Source organism: Eubalaena glacialis, chromosome 14 (genome assembly GCF_028564815.1).
Source record: "Eubalaena glacialis isolate mEubGla1 chromosome 14, mEubGla1.1.hap2.+ XY, whole genome shotgun sequence".
Classification (NCBI taxonomy): Eukaryota; Metazoa; Chordata; class Mammalia; order Artiodactyla; family Balaenidae; genus Eubalaena; species Eubalaena glacialis.
The window spans coordinates 33,232,343-33,258,827 of NC_083729.1; the positions used below are offsets into that span (position 1 = coordinate 33,232,343).

The window sequence follows — 26,485 nt, forward strand, 5'->3', positions numbered from 1 at the left end:
CTGTTCATGAATTTCCACTGTATACTCTATTGCAAGAAACCAAAGTGTGATCATTAACAGCACTAATAATAAACAGGCACAAATGTTTTTTATCACCCTCTGTTCCCACAGTACTTGGGAGATCTGTCAAATTATTCTGTGGCAGATTGGAAACAGGGGGTTGTGTTAGAAGTCATGACCCAACCGCTAGTGACGCTGTTTCCATATTTTACAGTCTGGGAATCACTAGTTAGAAAATTCTAGTTTTATTCACTAGCTGCAAGAGTAGAAAATGAGCCTGCGGGGATCTTTAAAGAGAAAGAACCAGTGGAAATGAAACAGAAGAACTGAAAACCAGAAAATCCCATGAGAGTGTTGCTTTCCTGAATGGTTGAAAGGGGCTTTTCTCCGCCTTTTTACAATCACAGAAAAGGGATACTTCTTTCTGAATTTAATTTCCTCAGGTGTCTGGTTCCTTGAGTTTGCAACACTCTTCATTTTATAGGATCTTCCCACATAAAACTCCGCACTTTGCTTGTATAGGAAGAAACAGAATGTGATTCTATTTTCACTTCCAGAGCCAGTGCAAACACTTATTTGTTAGATGTTGTTGAAGAGAGTGAAAAATGATGCAGATGATGGTGGTGAAGTGTCTTAACGTCACCCTGTCCCACCTACGATTTTGATGGTTCCTTTCTGACCTGCACTTGGTCACTTCTCCTGCTCTCAGGGAATTTTCCAGATAAAACCCTGTGATTGGCTATCCATAAGTAAGAGACACAGTAGGCTTTAAATTTATCTTGTCTATTTCCAGAGAGAAAGATGCAATGTAGACAGAGAAGGATGTCCTGTTTGAAGACATTTGCTTCATCTTAGAATGTCTAAATTCATCCCCAAAATGTGCATATACATTACAAATACATTTATTTCTCTTTTAATTTTATCATGGGGAGTCTTTGGTGCTTTGACCTAGACCAAGTGGTGACGGCAGGAAAAGTAAGCTTGGGACATTATCATTTATAATATGCAGAGAAAAGCACTCACCAGCACTGACAGTGATCGCTTCGATAAACTGCTCTCTCCAGCTGTTTGTCCCAACCACGAGGGCTAGGTTTGTCTTCTTAATAAGTTTGTCCACGGTACTCTAGAGAGGATGAAAAGAATCAGAAAATAATTGCCGGGTTGGTTAAGGCCTCGGGAAATCTCAGACCTTGATGATTTTGAAACCCCAGAGCTATCTAAAGGGTAGCAGATGTTAGGCTCAGAGCAACAGTATTGACATCAAACACTGTTATGATTATGCAAACAAGCATAGTCCTTTCTTGGAAACATCCTGAAATGGAAACTTCTTCATAGCAAATACAAGCCTCCTTCACTGCCTAATAGCCAAGGAAGAATAGCCTCACCGGTTACAACTGAGGATGCTGCAAAAGCCCATCCCTTCCCCTCGGATGCTTCATGAACTTGCTTCTCTCCTGGCTTCATCTAGAGTGTGTGTCTGCAACTGAATTAACCCCCTGCTCAGCACTACCTGTCGGTGGATAACCGGAAGTGGCAGAGAGATTACGAAACTAAAACCTGTTCTTATTATACTTTTGTTGATCAATGAAATGCAGCCAGACAGCAAAGCCTCAAGACTGCTGCTGTATGATCATTAATAAATGGATTTTTCTTTGGCTACTGGTTTTGTCAGCCTGGTGGCTGATAGAGAATTCATCTCACCTGACTCCTGCTGCAAACAAGAAAAGACAAGAAAAGGTCAATTTGTATGGTTCAGGGCAAACTGCAATGACCTTGCACTGAATTTCCCCCTGCTTTACTAGCTCTGAGCCTCTTATTCTTCTGTTTCTTTAAGACCTTTTTTAGGCACTTGCTTCTGTACAATTAGCACTCTCAGCTTTCTAAATGAATGTCAGTTCAAGCAACAGCAGGAGCAGCCAAGTGTTCACAAGAAAACTAAGTAAGCAGATGCGCCCAAAGCGCTACCACAAATCGCAGCAACTACAGGGAGAAGGGTCACTTCCGGGACGTGAAGCTGCTCTTCCCAGGGAGACTACCACACCGAGTAGCCCACGACACGCCCCGCCCGTACTGTCACAGCATCCTCAAATTCCCACTTATTGCAAAGAGTCAGAAAACACGTATTATTTGTCTTGGGTCAAAATCTGTACATGTTTAGTGCAGTGTCCCTGAATTGACTAAGGTTTGAGAGAGAGAGCGGGTTATTAGCTAACCGGGAGGAAGGAAAATGTGATCCCAGGGGCCCGTGCAGAAGGCCAAAGCTACATCAGAATGTCAAGTGTGTTAGTTCAACCGTCATTGCAACTGACTTGAAACACTGAGACGATAATAAACATGAAAGGGCCCATCTCCAACTGGCCCACTCTGTATTTTCAACATCATCCTTTGCTAGATTGTTTGTCCTTATGGTGGTGACCTTTCGGCCTCTAGCTTTGTGTCTAGAACTGCTAGTGCCACTGATGATAGCTGTAACCGTCAGGGCTCTTGGCCACCATAGCCAGAGGCACATGACAAACATCTGACTTTTCTCTGGACTTGGCCAATCTCATCGAGCACTCTGAGTGTCTCGGTTGATGCCAATTCAAAGTTCTGTGTAGAATGTAACAAGAAATAACCTTGACTTTTCCTAAATGTGATGGAAACTTGGGGCAGGTCTCTCCAAAGAAGCCCTCTTCACTCTGAAGCCAAGGCAGAGAATCCCATTAACTGGGGGATAAATAATTGAAGAGAGAAACTGCTCTAACAGTTAAACACAGACTCGCCTCAAAAAATATCTCTGAAGAACAAAGTTTTAAGATAAACTAAACTTAAAATGTATATGTATAAAATGTATATATATATATATATATATATATATATGTATATATAATGTATATATATAAAACCTCGGGTAGATTGTAAACTTTAGTTCATGTTAACCCTGGCGGACTATGAGATAGCCTGGGCTCTTCCCTGGACTTAATTTACATATGTGTCCTCTCTTGACCTATAGGAGGAGAGGAGTGAATAGGAGAGGACCAATAGGAGGAGAGAAGGAATTTGAAATTTGATTCTTGAACATTGCCATGGACACTGACCTGGAGGTTTCCTATATGTCAGTCATTAGCTCGTCACGGTGCTAGTCTGTAGCAATAGTTTTAACCTCACTCTCAGCCATGGGTGTTAGAAAAGTCCAGCCCTTGGTCACAACATAGTAAACAAGAAGCCAGTGGGCAAAGCAGACTCGGACATTGTGAGGTATCAGCCAGATTTGGGTCTTTAATGCAGTTCTGAGGGCTTTGAACAGTTTCTTTGAAACGGCTATGGTCTAGAAAAAATTTCTTAAACAAATAATATGATATCAACACTGATGCTTGAGGGCACTTCAGAAACATGCCCCAAGGTACCCTTCAGTGTTAACAGTAACTGTCCTGATGAACTTTGAGGAGATGGGAGGAAACAGTCTATGGAAGATATTGTAGGAAGGAAGATAAGTACCCCGAACAACTGGACTTATGGAGAGAGACTTGGTTGACTTTCAAAGGCTCGGATCATTGGAGTGGTTACCAGAGAGAGCTTTGGACACAAGAAAACTTTTATGCCTAGAAGACTGTGCCCTGCCATACCCGTCCTACAGGAAGTGACCGTGATTGCTCCTCCTGGTCACGGGTGCATGGAAGGGGAGTGCTCGGGGTTGTCCCGTAAGGAAGAGGGCATACAATCATTCCCCATGAGAGTCCTGGGAGGGGTGGGGGACAAGCGTTTATAGAAATGCCAAGCTGTAGAATCTCTGTTGTCGCAAGTGGCACCGTGCCCTCTGGTTCCAGGTGAAAAGGGGGTGTGTGACGAAGAGTGAAGATGGAGACGGGAACAGATTGGTCCACAGAAATGGACAGTCTCAGATATCCGTGCCTCAGGAATCTCAGGGAACTTGTGCATATACGAGTCAAGTGTGTGCAGCGAGCCAGGTTCTGGATGAAACGCCAGGTGGGCTCTGGTGGTCGGGGTCTGCCTGGAAAGCACTAGTCCCAGCCTTTGCCCTGCTCTTTCTTTCTATGGGAATGAGTGAGAGGAGTTAACACATCCATCCACAGTGGCCTGAAGGGGAAAGTTTAATTGCGTTTTTATCTTTTAAATGCCACTTTAATTTGCAAAGACATTTTTCTTTCCACCTGTCGCCTCTCAGGCACCTTCACTTGTGAACTAAATTAGAAAAATACTGCACAGGCCCAGCAAAAGGCAAAGAAGCCACTACTGTGAAAACTCCAGATATGATCCTGAGGCTTTTAGGTTGGTGACCTGATTCTCCCTTTTGGAATGTTCATTCTGGTTTTCCAAACAGGAGCAGAATCTGCTTTAAAAAAAACAAGTGGGGAAAATGCTGCTGTGCTCTGGCTTGTAGTTCTGGAAAACCAGAGAGAGGCTGCTCCTTTTCATGTCCCACTACAGAACGCAGATGTGGCTCTCCCGGGGGCTTCTAGGTGTGGGGACCACGTGAGTGAAAAGGGATGGGAACTGGGGCAGGGGCTGAGGGAGCAGCGAAGAATGGTCGAAAAGGTTCATTTCAAAGTCCTAAGCTCACCCTAAGGCGCATCTGCTTAACTTCTGAAAAATGACTTTCCTCATCTAGAGAACTGGAAATCCAATTTCATCAGCCCAGTTATAAACTCTCCAGTTGCAGGCACTCTGCCTTCAGTTTGATTGTGTTCAAGTGTCCTAGGATCTTAAGAAGGTGACTGCATAATATACGAGAGCTTGTCAATGGCATGTTCCACAGGGAAAGCTTACCATCCTTCCTCCAAAACAAAAGCCTCATTTTCAGCAGTGTCAAGGCTTTGCTTCTACTAGATTGATTAGCTTTTTCAAACAAAGCATGGTTTCTTCCACACATAACAGTCTCTTGGAATCCATCTTTGCCTCTTCCTTGCCATCCAAGGCCCTCCCTTTAGGGTACCTCTGACCTTGCACAGTGATGGGTGCCACCCACCAGACCCTGGTTCTGACACTGTTTAGTTTACAGGATCTCTTGGTTCCCTACCAACTCGTGAAGCCCATTTCTGCTCTACAGGCCTCTCCATCAATGAGCCAGTTCCTGAAATTACATCTGCCTCTCGTACAGCATAGACCGACATTATGAACCGTCTTGGTCCAGAGATGGGCCTGGCCTCCCTGGTGGGCAATGCTGGTGAGCGTACCTTGAACTCATAGGATTCTTCAATGATCACTTCCAGCCTGGTGTGCTCTCCCAGAATGGGACGCCCCATTTCTGCAATGCGCCTCTCCTCCTCCTCTTTGCTGGTCAGCGGCTGCTTGTCATCACATTCCTCTGTGAAAGGGAAGGGCGAGAGAGTGAGAATGGACTCAAATTTATTTGGAAATCCCTGGATCCTGCTACAAGAAAACCAAGAAGGAAGGAAGCCCTGATGACCTACTGAAAGTCCCTGGGGTGGTGCCGTAAGGCTGGAGGGGAGAATTGGACAGATGCTTTTTGTGTGGGGCAGTGATCACTGTGACAGCAAGTGATCATAACATCCCACAACCTAAGCACCTGCCAAAGGGCAGATCAGGAAAAGCAACTTATAGGGCCATATCACTGGTAAAGACTCTGCCCACATGCTGTCTGTGTTGAGGGAATCACCCAGCTGTCCCCTGGGACACTGGCTCACCTGGCTGTCTGTACACATCCTTTTAGCACATGACCAAGAGGAAACACAATTAAAGTTCCAGAGCGACTCAAGGAATGTAAGACTCTGGCCTCCTCCTCTCCACTTTCTAGAGACAAAGGAAATGCCCCAGGGCCAAAGAGATGATAGATGGGAAATTCTGATCTTAGCCTCTCACTTGCCAAGAGACCCCGCTGCAAGTTAAGAAGCAGAACATCCACGAATTCCACGGTTCAGTAAGATGCCTGCGCTCCAGAGCTGCCTCTCTCTGGTGCAAAGCTGAGATGGGTTGGGAGGACCTTGACCACGTTAACATTAAAGGAAACAGGGAGGGCGAGGGTGAGGCCTTTGGGAAGTTAATACTTACTCACCATGGGGTCGTGATTGTTTCGGGAACCACCATGTAGCTTACAATCCAGGAGAGGCTAGTGGGTGCTCAGAAAATGCTAATGGACTTGAGAGTCCATTAATGAGGGGAAGCTCACAGATGGCTCCTCTCTGCGTGAAGGTCATTAGGATAAATCCCAGACTGAGAAGGCCACGCACATGTGAAGGGCAAACAGTACTCCTGTCACCACTCAGCCTCCTGTCCTTCAGGCTCAGGATGCTGGAACAAGACAGGCCACTTCCCCTCACAGTCAAGCTGAATGGACCTCATCTCCAAGGAAGTAGTCTTGGTGGTATAGAAAGACCGCAGCCCTGACGCCCTTGCTTCTAGAACCTTCCAGGCAAACTGCCTGCAACAGGAGTCTGTTGACTGAGGAGAGATGAGGAAGGGAGGGACTTCTAGCCCAGACTCCTTGCCTTTTGCATTTAGGCATCAGCTATTGCAGGAGTCCACATCTCCCATCCCATCCCCTCCCATCCCATCCCATCCCATCCCATACATGGCTTCCCTCTGCTGAGGGACCCTGCCTTGGTGGCTTCATTTGGTGCTCTAGCAAATAATGCAGAAGACTAGCTCCTAGGCCAGTTGTTGACTACTGGGCCATGGAGCAGTTGGGCCAGAGGCACTGCTAGCATTTTATATACCAAGTGTCAAAACCAAGCAAAAGGCAAAAGCAGAAGGTAGCGTATCAAAGAATTCTTTATTATGTATTCAATAGTGTCTCCTAAAAGTATATTTCAGAATCTGCTTTCCTATCCCCAGTAATTACAGGGCCCCAAAGAAATTAGAAGAAGACTAAAAATAAGCGATTTTGGACTAGCCAAAACCTGCTAAGTGTTAGCAGATGCAAAAGAGAGGTGCAAGTAGATTAATTTTAATGGTAAAAGTTATAATATTTCTTATAGTAGGCTTGGGAGGTTATGACCCAAGGGAAGGCAAAGGTTTTTGATTGGTGTCCCCATGATTTGCCCTTGAAATTAAGTGTGTAGAGTCAAGGGGGTGAGCTGAGGTATGTGAAGTCCCATTTATCCAATGCTCAAATCAATCATATTTTGATTCCCACTGCTCTCCGATCTTGAGCCCAGGAAAATGTTATTAGAGTTTTCATAGGAGCAGGTTATGTTAGTGTCTTCGTTCATAACCTTGGCTGAACATGGATATTTTGGAGACTTACGTCAAATAAGAATTATTTTTCCAGAAGAAAAACTATTACAACTTAGATTTTAATTTGAATTACAAAGCCATTTGGGGGAGAATATTTATTATGTCCCCCTTTTAATAGTTTACTTATAAATGGGAAGTTGCTTTTAATGGGATTCAAGTCAATTCAGGTAAAAAAAATAGAGAAATTATGAAAGAAAGGTGATGCGGTGACATTGTTGAAAACCGCATTTCACAAAATGAAATGATTTGGAACATGGTATTAAATGAATGGACATGGTAGTAAATGAAATCAAATCACATAGTGAGTGAAAAGGTTATTCCCTTTTTAATCATCCTTTAGTCCTTCTGATGAAGAAGTTTGGTGCTGTCAGGTCTGTAACTAGTTCTTGACGTTAGGGTTTCTACCATTTAGGAAAGAGGAAATAGTTCTCAGGCATAGAGCATTTGACTGCATTGAGCTAGAAGTCAACAACTTTTTTCATTCTAAAAATTTTAACCTTACTTTCTATATATGACAAATACCAGCTTTCTATTAGTGTTAGTGACTTAAAGTTTAAAAAAAAAAAAAACAAATCTAGTGAAGTAAAAACATGAGGCAAAAAATTGCATGAAGTAAATAATAGCATAGTTGGTATGCAGCCAAAGGAAATATTGTAAAAGAGGTATGAGAAAGAGCAAAATTTTAGGAATTAATGTCTTAACAGATTTCATACTAACCTAAAGAAAAGCAGGACACCTTGTTTCTATCACTTTCTACATTCTTGCTCCAAACTAGACTTGAATTTAATGCCACACTTTATTCCATTGTCTACCCATCTGGGAAACCTTCCCCATTTTCATCTAGCTAAATCCTACTTACCTTTCAAAACCCTACCTCTTCTCGCATGAAATATCCCTCAGTTGACCTATTTAGGAATGACCACTCTAACTTTAAATTAATTCTGAATATTTGTTGTGTGTACATATTAAACATGGACACTTCTAATATACTACTTTTTAATATTTAAACTACCTTTACATACAAATATCCAGCATGTAAACTTACCAAGATAGAACAATATGTCTCATTGCTCTTCGAATTGTCCTCATATCCCTCAGAGCCTATTACTACGTATGGAAAGTAGTAGGTGCCCAATAAGTATTTGTCATGTGACTGTCCAACTCACTGTTAGACAAGCCTCTTCTTTGCTCTATGCATGTAGCAAAGACCATTTGTTCATTTCACACATGTCATTGCACTCTTACGCTATGTCAGCACACTGAGGCCCCTCCCACCCTGCCTCTTTTTCCAGGAACTCATGGTCTAGTGGGAAGTGAGGCATATAGATGGGACAACTTCTAGTACAGCAAGGTAGGGGCTGAAGGTCCAGGGTTGGGGAGCAGCTCCCTCTGACCAAAGGAGTCAGGGAAGGCTTCAGGAAAGAGGAGATATTTGAAATTGGCCTTGAAGCATGTATAGGAGCTTGCCAGGTGAAGGTGGTGGGAAGGCTGGCTAGGAAGTAATACAGGAAGGAGGGGCATTCCAGGTAGAAAGAAGTCAAAGCACAAAGGCATAGTGTCATGGTAGGTTCAGGGCTATTTTCACTTAATAAACATCGTGAACATTTAAGAGATTATTATACTTATATGTAACTGAGAGAAGACAGCTGGATAAATCCTTTTATTGCTCTATAATGATACAGATAAATTAGCATTTGTGATCCAGATTTTGGAAACTGGCAAAGAAGAGAGCTAAGCTTACTTTTTTTAAAGTGTCTTCTCTTTAGGTATCTTTTATTGAATAGGGAAATCGTTTAACAGCATATTTTTTGATCACCTATTTTTTTTCACTTTGAGTGCTGGATCAAATGCAGTTCATTTTACTGTGGCCAAGTCAGTTTCATTTCCTTATTTATGCATATGCTGTGCTTTTAGTTCTGCTTCTCAGGTAGAGGAAATTCTCTATGTAATCCTGTTTATCTGTATATGTACATATATATGTACATATTTTTTAACTCATCATATTTTATTGAGGAGTTGATAATAAATTATATAACATCATGATCTTAACCAACCAACCCAACTTAAAGATCAAATGCATAATTAACGGCCATGGTTAAAATCAGTATTGACAGGACAGAAAACAATCCTGTGATGAAATCATCGGTAGGGGTCCTCCCTTCTCCTGAGTAATTGATTTTGTAAATGACACATCACAATGGCTAATAGGTACGTGGGATCTAGGAAAAGCAGAATTATGAAAAAGCTGCTGTTAATGCTTTCTGGATCAGGCTGCATTTTGAAGCCGCATCACTGTAAGAGGTGAAGGGCTGAGAACACACATTTCTATTAGAAAACAATACAACCCACGTGGAGATCTGCACCCGAGGAGCTACTGTGGATATTCTTGAATGCACTTGCAATTTTTTGTCTCAACAAACAATGTAAAATTTGGAAAGGGGTACAAGGCCAGCGGTGGGACAATTTGCTTGTGGTTATTTTAATCCTTCGCTCAGATCTGTGCTGACAAGTTTGAGAGCGGAGATCTCTTGACGTTTTTCAGCACCTGGCTGGCCTGTTTGATTAGAACCTAAAGAGACTGGTACTTTATTTCCATGAGGAATATTCTGGAACAACTCTGCAGTCAGGGCTGCATGATTACTGAATGGGGGTGTGGGATGCGAGAACAAGCAAAGTCTTACTGAGGCAGGCAGAAGTGTTTCTGCAGCCATGACCAGTGATGGGCGATGGTGACAACTGAAGAGTGAGTATCCGTGTCCTTATCCAGAGACTTGGTAACTTAGGGCAAGGGGCTCACACCCAGGCTCTAATCCTACAGTCGATCTGGGATAGCTTTGTCATCCTTTAGTCACCCTGTCAATGTTCCCCTCTGGAGAAACCCCACAGACGTACTGTCATCTGTGCATATTTGGCTAACATCATGTTGCCTGGAGGAAGGAAAGGCAGACTCTGGGAAGAAAGACAGCTTGCTTTTAAAGACATTTCATGACATTTGCAATGAAAGGCCCATGTTTAAGAAGCGAGATTTGCAAGAAATCTGGAGTATACTGAAACTTGAGAGGCTATTGGACTCAATCTTCTCTGTAGGTCCATGCTTCCCCCTCCACCATGCGTCCCGTCCTGGGCCGATGTGGTGTCTTGTTGCTGACTCCTCATACCCACAACTGCAGAGAAGCCACGGCATTGTGTAGCAATGCTTTAGAGGGAATGGGGGTGAACTGTGTCACTTTAATGTCGAAAGACCGAAAGAACCCTTGAAGGCAATTAAACTGTGGTTTTCAAGGACCGTGATGAAATGAGTACCTGCGATGGTGATTATAGTAGAGGGGATCGGATGGTCTCTAGCATGAACTTTCCTGAAGACAGGTTGGCCTAGCAAAAGGACAGGCAGAAAATCAGTAGACTGGATTGCACTGGTTTGCCAGAAGAGCTCTGTGGAATTAGTAAGCTGAATGTCACGCCCAGATGCACACAGCACAAGCAATGTTAGTTTGGGGACTGAGTGGTCAGAGGTCACTGTTACGTAGGTTGAAGAAGTGAGCAAGTAAATAAACGGGGCAGGTGTTCTAGGAGTCCAATCAGATTGTGTGAATAAAGCACACACCCCACAGTAGGGGTGCAGCCAGATTCCTGCAGGTGTCTGAGATGGAGTGTCCATGCCTGTCAAGTTCCTGCTTCCAGAGGCATCACGAAACAATGAAAAGCACTCGGTGTGATGACAGGTAGCCTCCATTTAGAGCCTTTTGGTGCCAACAACATGGCCTTAAGTAGGCCATTTCTCCAGTTACCCCGTGTGTGAAATGGAGATAATAGTGCCTGCTCTGTCCATATCACAGGTCTGTGTGAGGGTCAAGCAACGTAACATCAGGGAACATGCGTATTTGTTTCCTGGGCATCTGAATGGGAGAAGGTTGTATACACTGGCAGGTTTTACAAGTGTTCACCATTGTCACAGTGACTGGCTGGATTACCTAGTTTAGGGTTTTCATGAAACTCCTGGTTCAACTGACTACCTGCTTTTCGCTTCTACCAAGAGATCCCAGAACTGACCTGGAATCATGAGATTGGGACTCTGCAAATTCTGCCATGTGCTTTCCGTCTAAACTTGGGCAAGGTGTTTCTTTTCTCTGGGATTCAGTTTTCTCAATTGCGCAATGAAGGCAAACTTGAAGGGGATTTGTTTCTCTAACCTATGTGCTGGAGTGACTAAAGTGTGTTTAACTGTCGGAATTTTCATAGCTTGGCTTCCTGAAAAAGCCACGTGCGTTATGAAGACTATCACATGATAAGCGTAATATGATTGGAAGAGTAACTTTTAAAAAGGTATACTGACCGCTACATACTTTTAATTAATTAGGGAACTTTTTAGCTGCCTGTTTGGGGACAGAAACATGCCTCTATCTTTCCAAATTGAGCCAGAATACTTAATTTTATTAAAAATATCCAAATTAATGTACTCTAGTTTCCCCCTTTTGGGGTCCTCCTCATTTTTCATTTGACTGGAATTCATACTGATGGTATTTCAGAGATATAGCGAGGCTTTGGATGGAAAAGGGATTGAGACGCAGGTAGGAATGTACAAGCTGGGAGAAAGGAACTAAAAGTGCTGGGTTAAAATAGTCATCACATGGCCTTGGACTTAAAGTTAGAGGGCCAGGCTCTGAGCCCTGGATGGGTGACTGGAGTAGATTGATTAATATCTTTGAACCTTCATTTCTTCTCCTATAAGTGAGAACAAAAGATCTTATTCCATAAGGTTGAGGATTAAATGATATAATGAATAAGAAATGCTTTCCAAATTCTAATGAGCTATAATGTATAGGGGGTTATCATGTTATGTGCCTGGAGGGTCAAGGGGGAATTACATCACAGGTCCCAACAAGGGCCTTTCAATGAGGCAAAGTCTGAGAGCAACAGGTGAAGATTTGCAAATTCCAAAAGCACCTCCAGCATTTAATGTCCATCACTAATGACATCTCTGAAATAGAGGTACTGGGTTGTGGACCAAACGACTTTTTCAATTTCCATATATCCTGCTTCAAATTTAGATTTTCACACTTAGCTGCACAAGACTGCATAAAAGCTGCAGGCAAAGTCCAAGAGTTAGATTAATTTTCCTTTACTGCCCCTGCATCTCAAAGCCTTGACTTCAAAGCCTCAAACTGACTTCAAAGAAAAGCTCTCCAGGGCTTACAGCTGGTTTTCACTGTGTAGACCTAAATTTTAGAACTTTCCCCAGAGGCATCTACAGAGAGTGGATCCCAGGTATTCTGGGCTGGTTCCGGAGAGGAAGGATCATATAAAGTGAGAGGAACAGGCCAATGTGGAAATTCCCAGAGGGTTCTGCAACTTTCTCTCATTTTAACTGCATCAATTTTGGGTTTTGGGAAGAGGTGGTAAAACAGAAAAATTGCTATTGAAGATTAAAGTTCAAGCTATAAGAAAGAGCTTAATGAAGCACATGAGATAATAGAAAACCTTTGAAAGAAGTGATTCTGTCCTCTTGGATGCATGATGTGTCCGAGACAGAAAATGTTGGACGTTACTGGTGGGGTATTCTAGAACTTGATATGAACAGTTTCTGAGAAAAGAAAATTAGGGTCCCATTACCTAGTTACTAAAAAGTAAGACGTTTCAATGGAAGGAAGGCCCTAAAAGCAAAATCCTGACATATTCAATGATAAAACAGGAAGCTATCCAAACACATACATGCGTTTTAACAAGGCATTCTTACCACTAAAGGTTTTTAGTTAAGGTCTCATTATCAGGCTGCACAGGGCCGAGGGAGCTGTAGATACTATACTATTCCTCAAATGGTTGACTTTTTTTTTTTTAAGTTACTTCAAGGAAGCCATGAAGACTGGCTTGCCAAATTTCTACCTTCCTCAAAGCTCACGAGGATCATTAACTTACTGGGTGATAGAATCAGAATATCTCCAAAAAGATTTCAATAAGTTAAAATGATGGGATGAAAAAAGGAAGATTAAAGTTTTAAAAGTAAATGTAAATTCCTGCACTCGGATTCAAAAATAGCATATTCGGCAGTGCAGAATTTGGAAGACTTGACCTAGGAGAGTGTCAGGTGAATCAGGTTTAAGAAATCCTCTCTGAGCACTTGTTCTATTTAACATTTTTATCCTTTTCAATTTCTATGTCTCCGAGAGTCTATCAATCATTTTGTCATTAAATGCTGTGTCTGGAGAGAAGAAGTGGAGGGCAATAGACCATGTGAAATTGGACGCGTTCAGAAAGTTCCACTTTGGACAGAATCATGTTTAAACTTCTTGATCGTGAGTTTACACTGATGGTGGTTTAAGTTAACGCCACCCCGCACCATAACATTTTCAAACTTAGAATGTTTGAAAATATTTCCTTTCTAAATATTTTGTTTAGCTATCTGGTTTCAGAAAAAAATAATTAGAATATTGATATCTGCATAATTATATTGGAAAATGCCACGGCCGTTAGGATGGCCTTTAGAGACATCTTCAACCTGCAGCTTCAGACAAATCAGGCCTACCATTTGATATGTATCTCCCTCTCTACATCTACATAGATGATTCTGAAAGGGTGAGAAAATATTTAGGGTCAAAAGAGAGGATGCTGAAAGGAAATATCTTTCTTCTCTATGTAAGGAAATAGCTTTAGAGTTGTGCTGGCTAAAAAATGCAATCAACAGCGGCTGGGTACCATTATGAAATTAAGGGTTTTAAACTTTTTGACCGACGTTTTGAGCTTTTACAGAGCACTCTGTAATCCACTGCAAGTGGCAGACATAGTACTCATTACCATGTTAAGAATGCTAAAACTTCTCAGATTGGGGTGGTGGGATGAGGGGAAGGCATGCTTTATCTTCTCCCAATAGGGCATTATCTGTGATTAGGACCCTGAGCTTGGGCCATGGAGTGGGCTTGCATGTCAACTCCTATGTTTCCTTGAGACTAGCAATCGTTTTATTTATTCTGGTACTCTCTGGAGCATCTAGCAAGGTACACTCACATCACCAGTGCTATGTGAACATCTGTAAATTGATCAGTGTCAAAATACGACCAATTACAGGTTCTCCACACAAATTTGCTTATAAGTAAACACAGCACACACCTTGTTAATGTGTAAAATGTTAAATGTGTAAAATCAGCAAAAGCACACCATATGCCATAGCTAAATGTTAATGCAGGGTACATAAGATGTGGTTTTTGTTTGATATTTAAGGGTATTTGGGGGAAAATGAAGAACATTAAAAAACTGTCTTACCATACAGGTATTTTCCTTCATTAAAAGGAAATAAAAATGAGAAATAATTTTTTAAAATGTAAACAACTCACGGTACAAAATAAAATTTGGTTCATTAGACTTAAAAAATTCATACCTGTTATTGTGAAGCCACCTAAAAAAGAAAAAAAGAAAGAAATGTTACAATTTATTTACACTCTAAATAACAAATACCAGTGACATCAGACCGCCTGACAACCCATCCAAAGTACAAAAACTTGCCAAATTGTATATACAATTAAGAAAAATATGAAAACATCCATTCATGACTTAATCGCTAATCATTCTTTTAAGATTATGAGCTTTAGTGCACAAATTTAATTCTTGTGCATACCTAAGAAAGCACTGATTTTTTAAAAGCTTATACTGAAACCAAAGTGGAATGTAAACTATCCAACCTTCACAAAATTATGAGGCCAATGGCTCTAAACAACAATCTTGCTAATGAATCAACAGAAATAAAAGATAAGTCAGAAAGCTACTGTAGCACCTGATAGAAATGGAAAATAACCTAGAAAAATGGAAAGGAAATGCAAGAAATGAAATGCTTACCAAGCTCATTCAATAACAGGGCTGTGAAGGAAACAGACAAAGACAAACACAGAATAAGAGACCAGATGAATAATGAAAGTAAGGAATATCGGCAGAAAGAAATCCAGGCAGATCTGATTACAGTGGTTGGGAGCTGCTACTAAAAAATTGGTGCATGCCAAGTAAATGTGGCATTGGGAGTATTTCCAAATGATCCCAGCACTAATTTCTGCAAACGTGTGTGACTGATTCTATATATATAAACAATTCACTTTATATATTATTTCTTGACATTTAAGAAAACATTTCTACCATATGTTTACACACAATACATATATCTAGTTTGCCAAATATAGCTGAAATATTTTATGAAGTTAATCCTAAACCTTATTTGAGTGAGCCTTCCTCATGAAATAATTGCCTGGCAGTTAGTGAATTCAACATATGGAAGTCTTAAAGCATCCAGGATCTCAGGGATTGTACCTTTCAATGAAAACAGAGAAAACATCTTAGGAAATTCCATTTTGGCCGCCCCGCCCATAAGGAGACTTTGGCCCAAGGTGAAGTTCTCTCGCTGGAGGTTCTATTTGCATGATATTTTGGTCATCAGGGAATGCTTATGTTTTTTAAATCCTCAAAATCTGCGTTCCAGGAATCAGTGCTTATTTGCGTGTCCTCATCTATGACTTCTGCACGGTATAATCGGACAACCAGATAGCTTCCTGTGGACACATAATTCCACAGAAACTGACAAGACAGGGAGGGAAGGCCTCGGGCAGCAGAGGTGGGGTATAGGGCGACGTACATAATTTGTCTTTCAGGTTTTGTGCTTTAAACCCAGCCTATAGCTGTAGCACTTTATTCTGGTGAAAGCTACCTGCCTAAATGTATCAAATAAATTACTTCCAGAGTTGTAGATGGGAAAGTTACAATTACCTTTTCAGGACCAGTTTTCTCTCTACTGGTAGTGGCATTAGAGGATACTTTATAAAACAAGTTAGTAATTTTATTTATGGTGACACAGATCCACTTGGTGGGTGTCAAAAGCAAACAGTGCTATCAAGGAATTTTAATTTGCTTTTATATGAAGGCATATTTTACCAAAATGACAATTGAAAGAGCTGTATCCAAGATGCTCTTCCTTGAGATAAAAGGCAGTCCTTTGGAGGAATGCATTCAGAAGTAAGTGCTTTTTCCTGTATGTTAATGAGGCATTTTTGATCCCATCTTTGTAAGAAATCTGCACAGTTTTCTAAAGTGTCTTTTTCTTCCGCCTGCTGTCTGTGGAGCATATTAAATAGGCTGCATTAAAATGGGTCCCCAGTGCTCCTTTCTCCATCATTCCAAAGGCTCCTGTTACCTTTTTGAACATGATTAAGTCAGGACAACTTTGTTTTTGTTTGTTTTCTGATGGACTCTGAGGCCAGTGAGTTCTTACAAAAGTGGGATTAGTTAAATTCCCCCAAATGTTGGGTCTGTATAGGAATTAGTCCTTTGTATTTGATTTTTTTCTTTACATGTAAAAGTTTACATTTCTTGCAAAGTGGTCACCTAATCATCTATACTGCTCTCATCAATGGTTTAAATGCAATTAATCAGAGCTATTAATAGGTACTATGCTCATTTTGTATATCTATAATTAAATGTATACCATTGTTTTTAAAATGACCACTATTAGAGGGTAATTATGGGACGCCCTTGGAATAATTCAGAATAAAAAAACTATTTTTAAAGCTGATATAAAATTCCTGTCCTTCCTTCTCAAATATAGGCCGTATAAAATAGATATAAAATCAAAGACAGCAAAAAAACTGGCTTCTTTCTTCAAATAGTTTCTAAAAATATAAACACAAATCAACACAAAAATCTAATTATAAGGATACTGCTGTTTATTTTTTATTTTTAGAAAAAAATTCTATATGTTAGAAATGTGTCAATTCTACAAGAATCAAAAGATTTTGAAGCATAAGGCAGGATCGGCCTTAAGTAAGGGCTAAGTTCTTACTGAACTACCATATCCTTCCTACTAAAGAAAATTGATATGACCATGGTTTCATACATATGGTCTCTTTTAAATATCATATCTGATGATATGAAAAATATTTTGCCAAAATGAATACTAGGATATTGATACCACTACTCTTTAAGGATCTTTGTTCTAAGTTGTTTTTTTTTTTTTGAAAACTGGCTTCTCTAAAGAAGACTAATTATTGAATCCTTCTGAAATTTCCTATTAGTTGCCATTAGACCCATCTACCATGACTAATAGGTATTAAGTAGTTTCCGTCACTAACATTTTAGGGGATATTTAATAGCTGGAACCAAATTTTAGAATGATTCCTAAATAGTGAAAAACTAAACCCAGAAATCATTCTTTTATGTCATCCCTTCTGAATTACAGAAATCTCTTCCAGTATTTCTGAAATCTGGTATCAATCAAGGTGAGCTGGCATCTCCTGAAGAAAAGGGGCATTGTTTGGTGCATTTGTGAATATGGGCAGGGAAATGAAATTGCTAAAGCTTCAAAGGAGAGGAAGTATAGTACTTGGAAGCCGAGGAAGAGGAGAGAGTTAAGTGTGAGAGTAGGAGACACGGAGAGAAGAGTATAATTTCTCGCTGGTATGTCTTTGTATACTCTCACACCTTTCATTCCTCTTCTTATCCATTTTGGTTCCTCAAGCACAAGGGAGAAACTGCACTCTTTCTCATATTCCTCACGGTCAAATATTCTAATGGTAATGATCTTCCTGTGGGAACACAAGACAAAGGCAAAACAAATGGTTGGAGTCACACGCTCATGCTAGGTGTTCACCAAGCAGCATGTTACTGTGATGTTATGGAAGGAGAACTGGCCACACATGGACCTCCAGGAGTATGTAAAAGGGCATCCAGGTACTCTCAGCTGGCCCCGTTAAGTTTCCTCTGCCCATCCATCATTTTCACAAATTCTTCCTGCTTCAATTAGCAGTCAGGAGGTATCCCAAATTAGGAAGAGAAATCAGAAAGTCGGCTTTATGTGGGTGCAGCAAGCATCAGCACCAACTTTCCCAGGCTTGACTGCACTGACAATGAGTAGCTCAGACTGCAATGTGCAGAGCGGCCCAAACTGGCTGATGGACCTCCAGGCTGGGCTCCCTGTGGCCCCAGAGGAGATCTATGCCCCGTTACATAGGTGGAGGGATGTGTGCATTGTAAGTCACGTTCTGAAGAGGGCAGGCATCCAGGGGTGGCACAGGCCAGCAGAAGCTGTTGGGCTCAGCCCTGGAGCAGTTCCCCCACCTTTCTTCTCACTCATCTCCACCAGGCGGGGCTCGCCAATCTCAAGGAGGAAGGTCTTGTTTTTCTCATACTCCTCATCATCAATTACCTTGACTGATATTGTTTTGCTGAAACAGAGAAGAATAGAAATTGACGAACAAGGGGAATAGGAAATAGGAGTGAAGGAACACAGAGATGAGGAAAGCAAGGTTAACGAGTGGCACTTCCAGACAAATGGCAACTGAGAAACTTCTGGACCATGAGACTGTCCTTCCAGAATGGGTGTGGGATGGGTCTGAGAGAGTGGAAAGGTCACCCAATGCACAGCTCCTCTGCCCAGGACCACAGAATTGTTTCAGCCAGAATACAGCACTCATACTACTAGGTTTATCATCATCATGGGAAGCAGAAAAACATAGATCACAATAATAAGAAAAGAAAAATATATTTATTTAGTAAATGCCTTAGCCACAGGATTGTCTGAGCTGTGCTCTGGAATTCAACCCTTTGAAACAAATCAGTAAACCACATCAAAATATGAACAGAGGTTATATCTGAGTAACAGGCATAAGGGTCATTTTTGGGGGCCTTCATTCTGCTTTACTGTATTTCCAAACATAACATTTTTACCATAAAATTTTATTAAAATAATAAATGCGTAAGAGCATCAAAAAATAAAAGTCTTTTATCTTACCCCACCCAATGTCCTAGACTCAAACTCTTTTTCAGATGAGTCAGATTTTCCACCTAGATCACAAGGGGAAGTTGTTCATGTTTTGTTTGTCTTTCTAAAGATGGAAGCCTCCTAAGGTGGGGGTGGGGAGTCATGATATTCTAGTTATTTTCTTCCCTCCCAAAGCTGACCTTCAACTTTGACAAAATACACTCTACCCTACTTTCAAACTCCACCGATACACCAAGGCATTTCATTAAGAATTCTTCCTGTAATCCATCCTTTAGCGCTTCTTGCCTTATCGTCCTGTGGTTGTGATTGACAGGCAGGTAGGATAAATGCAAATATTATGCAAATCTCAACTCCCCATAAGCCTTGATGGCTCTGAAAAGAAATTTAATGTTACCTTCTAATTAATAAGGGCTTAATCACTTCATGTATTACAACTTATTCAGAGCCCCCAAACACTTGTTTGTCCTTGAAAATATTTTCTTTTCTTCAGTACCATTGGCCAAGAACATTTCTGACTAAAGGTTTTAAAACAATGAGTTTATAAAGACACACAGTTTTAATGTCATGGACATTATTTAGTTTTGGTGGAATTTTCTAGGTCTTCTGGAAGGAAATTAGTCTATAACTTTTTTTTTTTCAATATTGATCAAAGCCCTCAAGTTTCATTTAGACCTATGCAAGCCAAAGAGCACCAGTCTTCTTTTCTCGTATGAAGGAGAATAAAGGTAGAAGTTGCTTTGAATTCTCTGAATTTCCCAGCCCCTAATGCTAAGTGAGATCAAATGATTGCTTCCGATTCTTGGGAGCCTCATAACCTCCTCGCTGCTCCTCAGCTAAAGGACACCCCCCAGAGCACTCACATCCCCATTTCTCACTACTAAGGAGTTGGAGCGCATGACGGCACCTTTCTATCTCAGCTCTGTCCTCAAAGGCTAGATGAGCAGCTGTCAGTGACTAAAGCAATAATCATTTTTTAAGAGCAATTAGATATTTACAAAACTACCAACAGTCTGACAAAAGTCCAACCACATGTGTATAGGGAACAGTTCCTGTCTAACTTCTAGAACTATTTTTCTGGAATTCACCCATTTACTTTATATATATATATATATATATACACACACACACATATATGCAGCCTGCTCTGACTACATCAGGGTATCTGATCATTCCTCAATATCCAAAAAACACAAAATGCTAGAGAAAGCACAAGAAGATGTAAGAAATGATGATACGTGTGTTTTCAATTTCAGAACTGAATTTGATGTTATAAGTGAGATCAAATTTACTCTTCAAAAACCTGCCAAATGTCTACCCTCTTTGTCATCCAACTTATGTGTTTTAGGTATTAATTTCCATCTTACTGCCTTGTAATCATAAATTATACTTGTACATCTCTGCTAAAGTCATCAGCATAATATGACCATGGGTGGGAAAATATTGGTGGGCATTAGAAGGGCCCTGCTATCGTCTTCTGGCCCCAGTGGCCCCAAATCCATTATCAAGGCACTGCATGGTAGGGTACATGTTGCAATGCTCTTGCATATATTACTTAAAAACATTTGACTTATCTTTTTCCATCTTGTACTTCCAATCTATCTCACATCTCGTATTTTATTAGATTGTAGAAATAAAGAAAGCACAGTGGAGATGGTTGTAGTAGTCTTGCTAATAGGGCGAGCATTTGTTTAGGAAAGGCTCCCAGTTTCATTTCCAAAGGGCAACATGACAACTTATTCACAAATAAATAGAGAAACCCAAATAACATAGTGTTTCTTATCCTTGGTGAATTTAATCTGCTATTGCTATGATAGGTTTATTTTCTACACTCTGAGTAGCTGATGAATGTGAGAAATACAGGGTCCCACCCAATTTGTTTGTATAATAAAATAAGCACATAAAATTTATCAGTAGAGTATCACTATTCACTGGGATCATAATCCTTAGAAAACGTGTCAGTACTGGATAACTATGACACTGGAAATTCAACTTATGAAGGGAAAGAAAACAGTACCTCCGTAGGTACTTGGCAAAGATGCCTAAAATGAATGGGATTTGCATAATGGCATATTATTTCAAAATCATTAGTAATACAATCAGTAGTGCCCTTGACAGGAGGAGCCATTAAATTATATATTGATTTTGCTTCTCTTGCACAGTAAAGCTACTAATAGGAAACATGATTGTTAAAGGACAATTCAGTCAATTTAAAGAGGCAAGATAAAGTCAATCATTATGAATTAGCCCTCTGAATCAAGAGGCAAAAATCAGAAGGGACTGGTAATGTTCACTTTTTGCTTCAGAACAGAACTATTTCTCCCCTTAGCAAAGGTAGAGAAGGTGAAATTAACCTATATAAATTTTAAAGGATCATATCCTTGAGATGTCTTTTGCTCACTTTCCAGAGCCTAACTAATACAGGAAAGGGACTGTCATTGCTTCTTCCATCACTGGGGATGTTACAGGAGATGGGCGTTTATCTGGTGAAGAACCCAGTTCCACTAGCTTGCTAATCAGCAGAAGTATACCTCTCTGTTCCCCACAGTTCTGCAGTGGAAATTATATCTCAAGGACCGAAGGGATCTTAAAGGTCCTCCAGTTTGCCCCCATTGCCACACAGATTCCCACATTCACAGGGCTTTTGCACTGTCACAAAGACTCCCTCTCTCTGAGAACACAGGTTCATGTTGTGTTGTACTTTGGTTCCATTTACCAATGGGAAGCAGTCAGATAGCTGTTGTTCTTTCTTTTTTTTTAATTGAAGTATAGTTAATTTACAATGTTGTGTTAGTTTCAAGTGTACAGTAAAGTGATTCAGTTATACATATATACATATATATATTCTTTTTCAGATCCTTATATATATGTGTGTGTGTATATACATATATATAAACATGTTCTTTTTCAGATTCTTTTCCATTATAGGTTATTACAAGATATTGAGTATAGTTCCCTGTGCAATACAGTAGTGTTGTTATTTCTTTAAATTAACAGGTTAACCAAAACAAGATTGGAATAGTCAGGTAGACCCAGCCCTTCATCTAACAACAACCCCTGCACTATTATTACACTGATAAGGAACAGATAGAAAACTGTGTCATGCAATTATGATGAAGAAGGTAAGGAGAATTTCTCACTTGATCTTTTTTACATCACTTTAAAGTTGAAGAGTGTACTGTAACAATTATGTTTTCTAGAAACTAGCAACGAGTTACAAATCTCATGATAACATTAAAACATTAAATAATTTCTCAGGATGGCCAAAATTTTTATGGATATACATCCTGGATCCATTTCTAGAAAAAAAAAAAGCATTTGGTTAAGAAAGATCAATTTATTTAGTGGAAAAATACAGGTTGTTCCTTTTGATTTTTGCAATGCCTTTCCTGTGATGATACTAAGCCCACATCTATACTTTATTTCCAAGTCTCTCTCTTATCTGATGGGTCTCAAAGGACCAAACATCTTCAAACATTCTAGTAAGGAGTTCTTATATCAGGTGGTGACTCAGGTAAACTGTGAGAAAGAAGAGAAAGAGATGGTGTTACTAGTGGGAGCTAAAAAAGAAAATCTCTTCGAAATACATTCTAATCTCTCATTATTAAGCCAAAGTCGTATCAGTCTCTTCAAATTTCAGCCTCAATTAGTCCTTCTGTGGTTTCTTTTCCCTAAGACTGCTCTTGATATTGGGAGAAGTGAGGAGAAGAGTTGGAGGATGAAAAAGAAGAGACTCTTTCTAAATCCTCATAAAATAAAAAAGATTTTAGTGAGGATTTCACACATGTAGATGCTACAATGTCTCTTTTAAAATTTATTTTATTTTTAAGATTTAGCCTCCTTTTAGGCGTACTCAGGGGTCAATGGACTGATGGACATTTTGCATTTCTTAGTTCACCGATCCACCGATCGATCTTCATAGCAGCCCTGGAAGTGACTTCTACAACTTGTACGATTCAGAGGAAACAATGACTCAGAGAAGTTAAGTAACTTCCAAGGTCACAGAGTGAGACTCCTGTAACTGGCTCCAAAGACCAACATCTTTCAATTATGTCACCCACGCCGTCCTTATTCATTCAGCTGTGCAGTAGTTTTATGACCACTTTAAAAGATCTGAATCATTATTTTGAAGTAATATACAGGTTTATTGTTTAATCTTTATGTTAACAAAGACTACCTGGATGAGCAACGATAGATTTTCAATTCTATTTTTAAAAGGAGTGCAGCACATATTATATTCGATGATGGCTGTCTTAAAAAGGTAAATCCTTGAGGCGATAAAGGTCCTGTTAGGATTAACTGAAAAGCACCGTGAACACACGAGGGCTCCCCAACTCTGAGGAATATGAGCAGCCGACCAGCAGCCTTGGCTTCACCTGGAGGCTTGTCAGAAATGTGGAATCTCAGGGCCCACCCCAGACCCACCAAATTGGATCTGCATTTTACCAAGATCCCCAGATGATGCTGATGCAAGCAAAAGTTTGAGAAGCGCTGATCTAGACAGGATAAAGGGTTCTTTTATTACAGATAATAAATGAAGAGGCTGGTGGTAATTGGGCTTATGTTTCGGAACTGTCTGCATATTTGATTCATGTGTGGAGCTTTGAAAACTCTAAATGCCTGGGCTCAGCCCACTCCAGATCAGTGAGATGAACCTCTCTGGTTTGGGGCCTCGGCACGAATACAGTTCTAAAAAGCTTTTCAAGGGATTCTAATAATGTGGCTGGGAGCTAGCTAATGGAGAATCAGCATGTCTGGCCTGATGTTTAAAAGAAATGTATTAAATAAGGAATAGGTAGCATTGTGAGGAAGTCAGGGTCAAAACTAAATTTTAGATCTAATTAGCAATCTAGGCTGAAGCATGGGAGAGACATTTAACTTTGCCCTTCACTGGTATTCTTTTCTGGATTATAGAGAGCACATAAAGTTGTCGTTTTCTCCTCTCAGGAAATGCTGGTCTCCAGAAGCAAACTTAATAGTTATAGATGAGAAAACACCTTTAGCCTCTGGGCAGCAGAGTGATTTCCTTCTCAGAGAGATAAGAATTCTGGTGCTAGGTTTTTAGACAACAGAGGTTCTATTTGGAGAATAGAATAACTAAGGGTTTCATTTGCCACAGAAGACAGTAATTAATGTCTTATATTCTTTCTCTCAGAGAGCCTCTGAGCCATGTCAGTCAAAGGCCATGTCTGTGGAACTGGAAACTTTCCACCTGGAAGCCACCACATTCAGACTCAAGAAAGAAGCGACCCAGGACCGATCTCATCTGAAGGGAAAAGATCTGGCAATTTCTCTGATCATAGAGTGATGTCATCAGGTAAGGCAAGTTTGAAATTGAATCCCCAGTACACCTGATGTTAAAAGCTTCAGGATAAACTCCTCTTACTCAAAAAGACAAATAAACCAACTTAAAATGGGCAAAGGATCTGAACAGACTTTTCTCCAAAGAAAGTAAACCAACGGCCAATAAGTACATGAGAAGATGCTCAGCATCATGTGTCATCAGGGAAATGCAAATCAAAACCACAATGAGATGCCACTTCACCCCCACCAAGATAGCTATAATCAGAAAAACAGATAATAATATGTGTTGTATGGAGAATGTAGAGGAACCGGAACTCTCTTACACTGCTGGTGGAAATGTTAAATGGTATAGAGGCTTTGGAAAAGTCTGGCAGTTCCTCAGAAGTTTAAAAATCAAGTTACCATATGACCCAGCAATTCCACTTCTAGGTGGAACTCAAGAGATTTAAAAACATATGTCTACACAAAAACTTATACATGAATGTTTATAGCAGCATTATTAATAATAGCCAAAAGTTGGAAACAACCTGAATGTCTGTCAGCTGATGAATGGATAATCAAAATGTGATATATCCACATAATGGAATATTATTCAGCAATAAAAAGGAATGAAATTCTGATACAGGCTACTAAAAAGTAGCGTAATATGCCACCCCAAAACATACTGCTTTGGTATATTGATTATTTTGAGCTGAGGGTACGTAAAAATAGCAAATGCAGGGAGACGCTGTCTCTGAACCTCTCCCATCTGCCTAAAGACAGATGTTCCAAAAGGAACTCAAATGTCATAAATTCCCTCCCTGAGAATTTCATCAACCAGGGAAAGTGACTCTTATCACAGGAGAGGAGACTAGAAGTGGACACCAGGCAAACGTTGTCACAAACTGTCATATCTCCCATCTTTTCTTCTAAGGGTCCATTCATCTTTCCTAAAAATCATGTACTCTCCCCTAAGAAGCCAATATCCCCTCTCCCCGAGCCCTATTAAGACAGTATTCAAGCTTACATTTAAGCCACCTCAGAGAATGACTCATTTTTCCCTGGGTATCTCCCATGTACACATGTTAATAAACTTGTTTGTTTTTCTCTTGTTAATCTGTCTTTTATTACATGGTCTCAGCCAAGAACTCTGAAGAGTAGAGGGAAAATTATTTTTCCTCCCCTGCACTTTGACATGGATGAACCTTGAAAACATTATGCTAAAGTGAAAGAAGCCAGACACCAATGTTCAGACATTGTATGATTCTATTTATATGAAAAGTCCAGAGTAGGCAAATCCGTAGAGACAGGAAGTAAATTAGTGGTTGCCTAGGGCTGGGGATTGGGGAATAAATGGGGGTGACTGCTAATGGGCATGGGATTTCATTTGGGGGTGATGAAAATATTCTAAAATCGATTATAGCAATGGTTGCACAATTCTGAGAACATAATAAAACCCACTGAATTGCATATTTTAAATGGGTGAATTCTCTGGTATGTGAATTATATCTCAATAAAGCTGTTATTACAAAACACAACAGCAACGACAAACAAACTTCAGGATAAAATCGTAGTCTAGAAAAAGCTGTTTCCTTGGGTAAGAAAAGGTTGTGAGAATGTTTGGGGTGAATTTTCAGTTAGAAGTTTCAAATTTTGTTAGTACTGCCAAACAGAAAACTTGGGGTGCTGCATGGCCCTGAGACAGTGAAAACCATTTGTATCAAAGCTAAGTGCCCTTGCTGTGATGGGAAGCTCTGCCACCCCTCAATCCGTCCCTCTCTGAGAGTGGGACACTCACTGCCTCCTTCAGGGTCAAGGGCTATTGATGTCGTGCTTTGACAGGCTAAGCATTTCTAGTGGATGTTACCTCAGGCTTGGCTTCCTTGGCAGGTTTCTTTTTCCCAGAGTATAAAGTCTTATGAAAAAATCAGAAGCAGCATTTCCTTCACGGCATTCATTTAAAAGGAAAGGAAAGGACTCTAATCGTGGGTTATGCCTGCTGCCCTTGCAAAGCAAACAGCTCTCTTCACATCACCTAGGGCATTATCCAGTGCTCTTTTCGGCATTGATTTCTCTCTACCAACAAGGAAAGATATGCTTGCTATGTGTTGCCTTTGTATCACTTGGCTTAAATTCCTGGCCCATTTTAAGCTTTTTTTTCCCCTTCAAAAATTGACTTTGTGAGTTGCTTGGTGATTAGGGAAAGAAAGGGGCAGTCAGAGAAGACCGACACATATATTCTCAACATTTTCCATAAGTGACCCA

General features: G+C 40.4%; 1 protein-coding gene across 15 annotated transcripts in view; it reads right to left on the bottom strand.

Annotated features, from left to right (window-relative positions):
• Positions 1-26,485, bottom strand: part of SLC8A1 (solute carrier family 8 member A1) — a 350,778-nt gene that overhangs the window by 70,607 nt on the left and 253,686 nt on the right. For 6 of the 15 annotated variants that reach the window (XM_061168609.1, XM_061168608.1, XM_061168613.1 and 3 more), the window contains exons 3-9: positions 17,641-17,744; positions 15,019-15,039; positions 14,564-14,581; positions 14,449-14,463; positions 10,498-10,566; positions 5,175-5,305; positions 1,024-1,123 (exon numbers count right to left, since the gene is read on the bottom strand). In XM_061168609.1, the coding sequence (XP_061024592.1) occupies positions 1,024-1,123; positions 5,175-5,305; positions 10,498-10,566; positions 14,449-14,463; positions 14,564-14,581; positions 15,019-15,039; positions 17,641-17,744 (458 nt within the window). The remainder of the gene's footprint in view (positions 1-1,023; positions 1,124-5,174; positions 5,306-10,497; positions 10,567-14,448; positions 14,464-14,563; positions 14,582-15,018; positions 15,040-17,640; positions 17,745-26,485) is intronic. The other 9 variants (XM_061168619.1, XM_061168617.1, XM_061168615.1 and 6 more) reach the window with 8 other exon arrangements.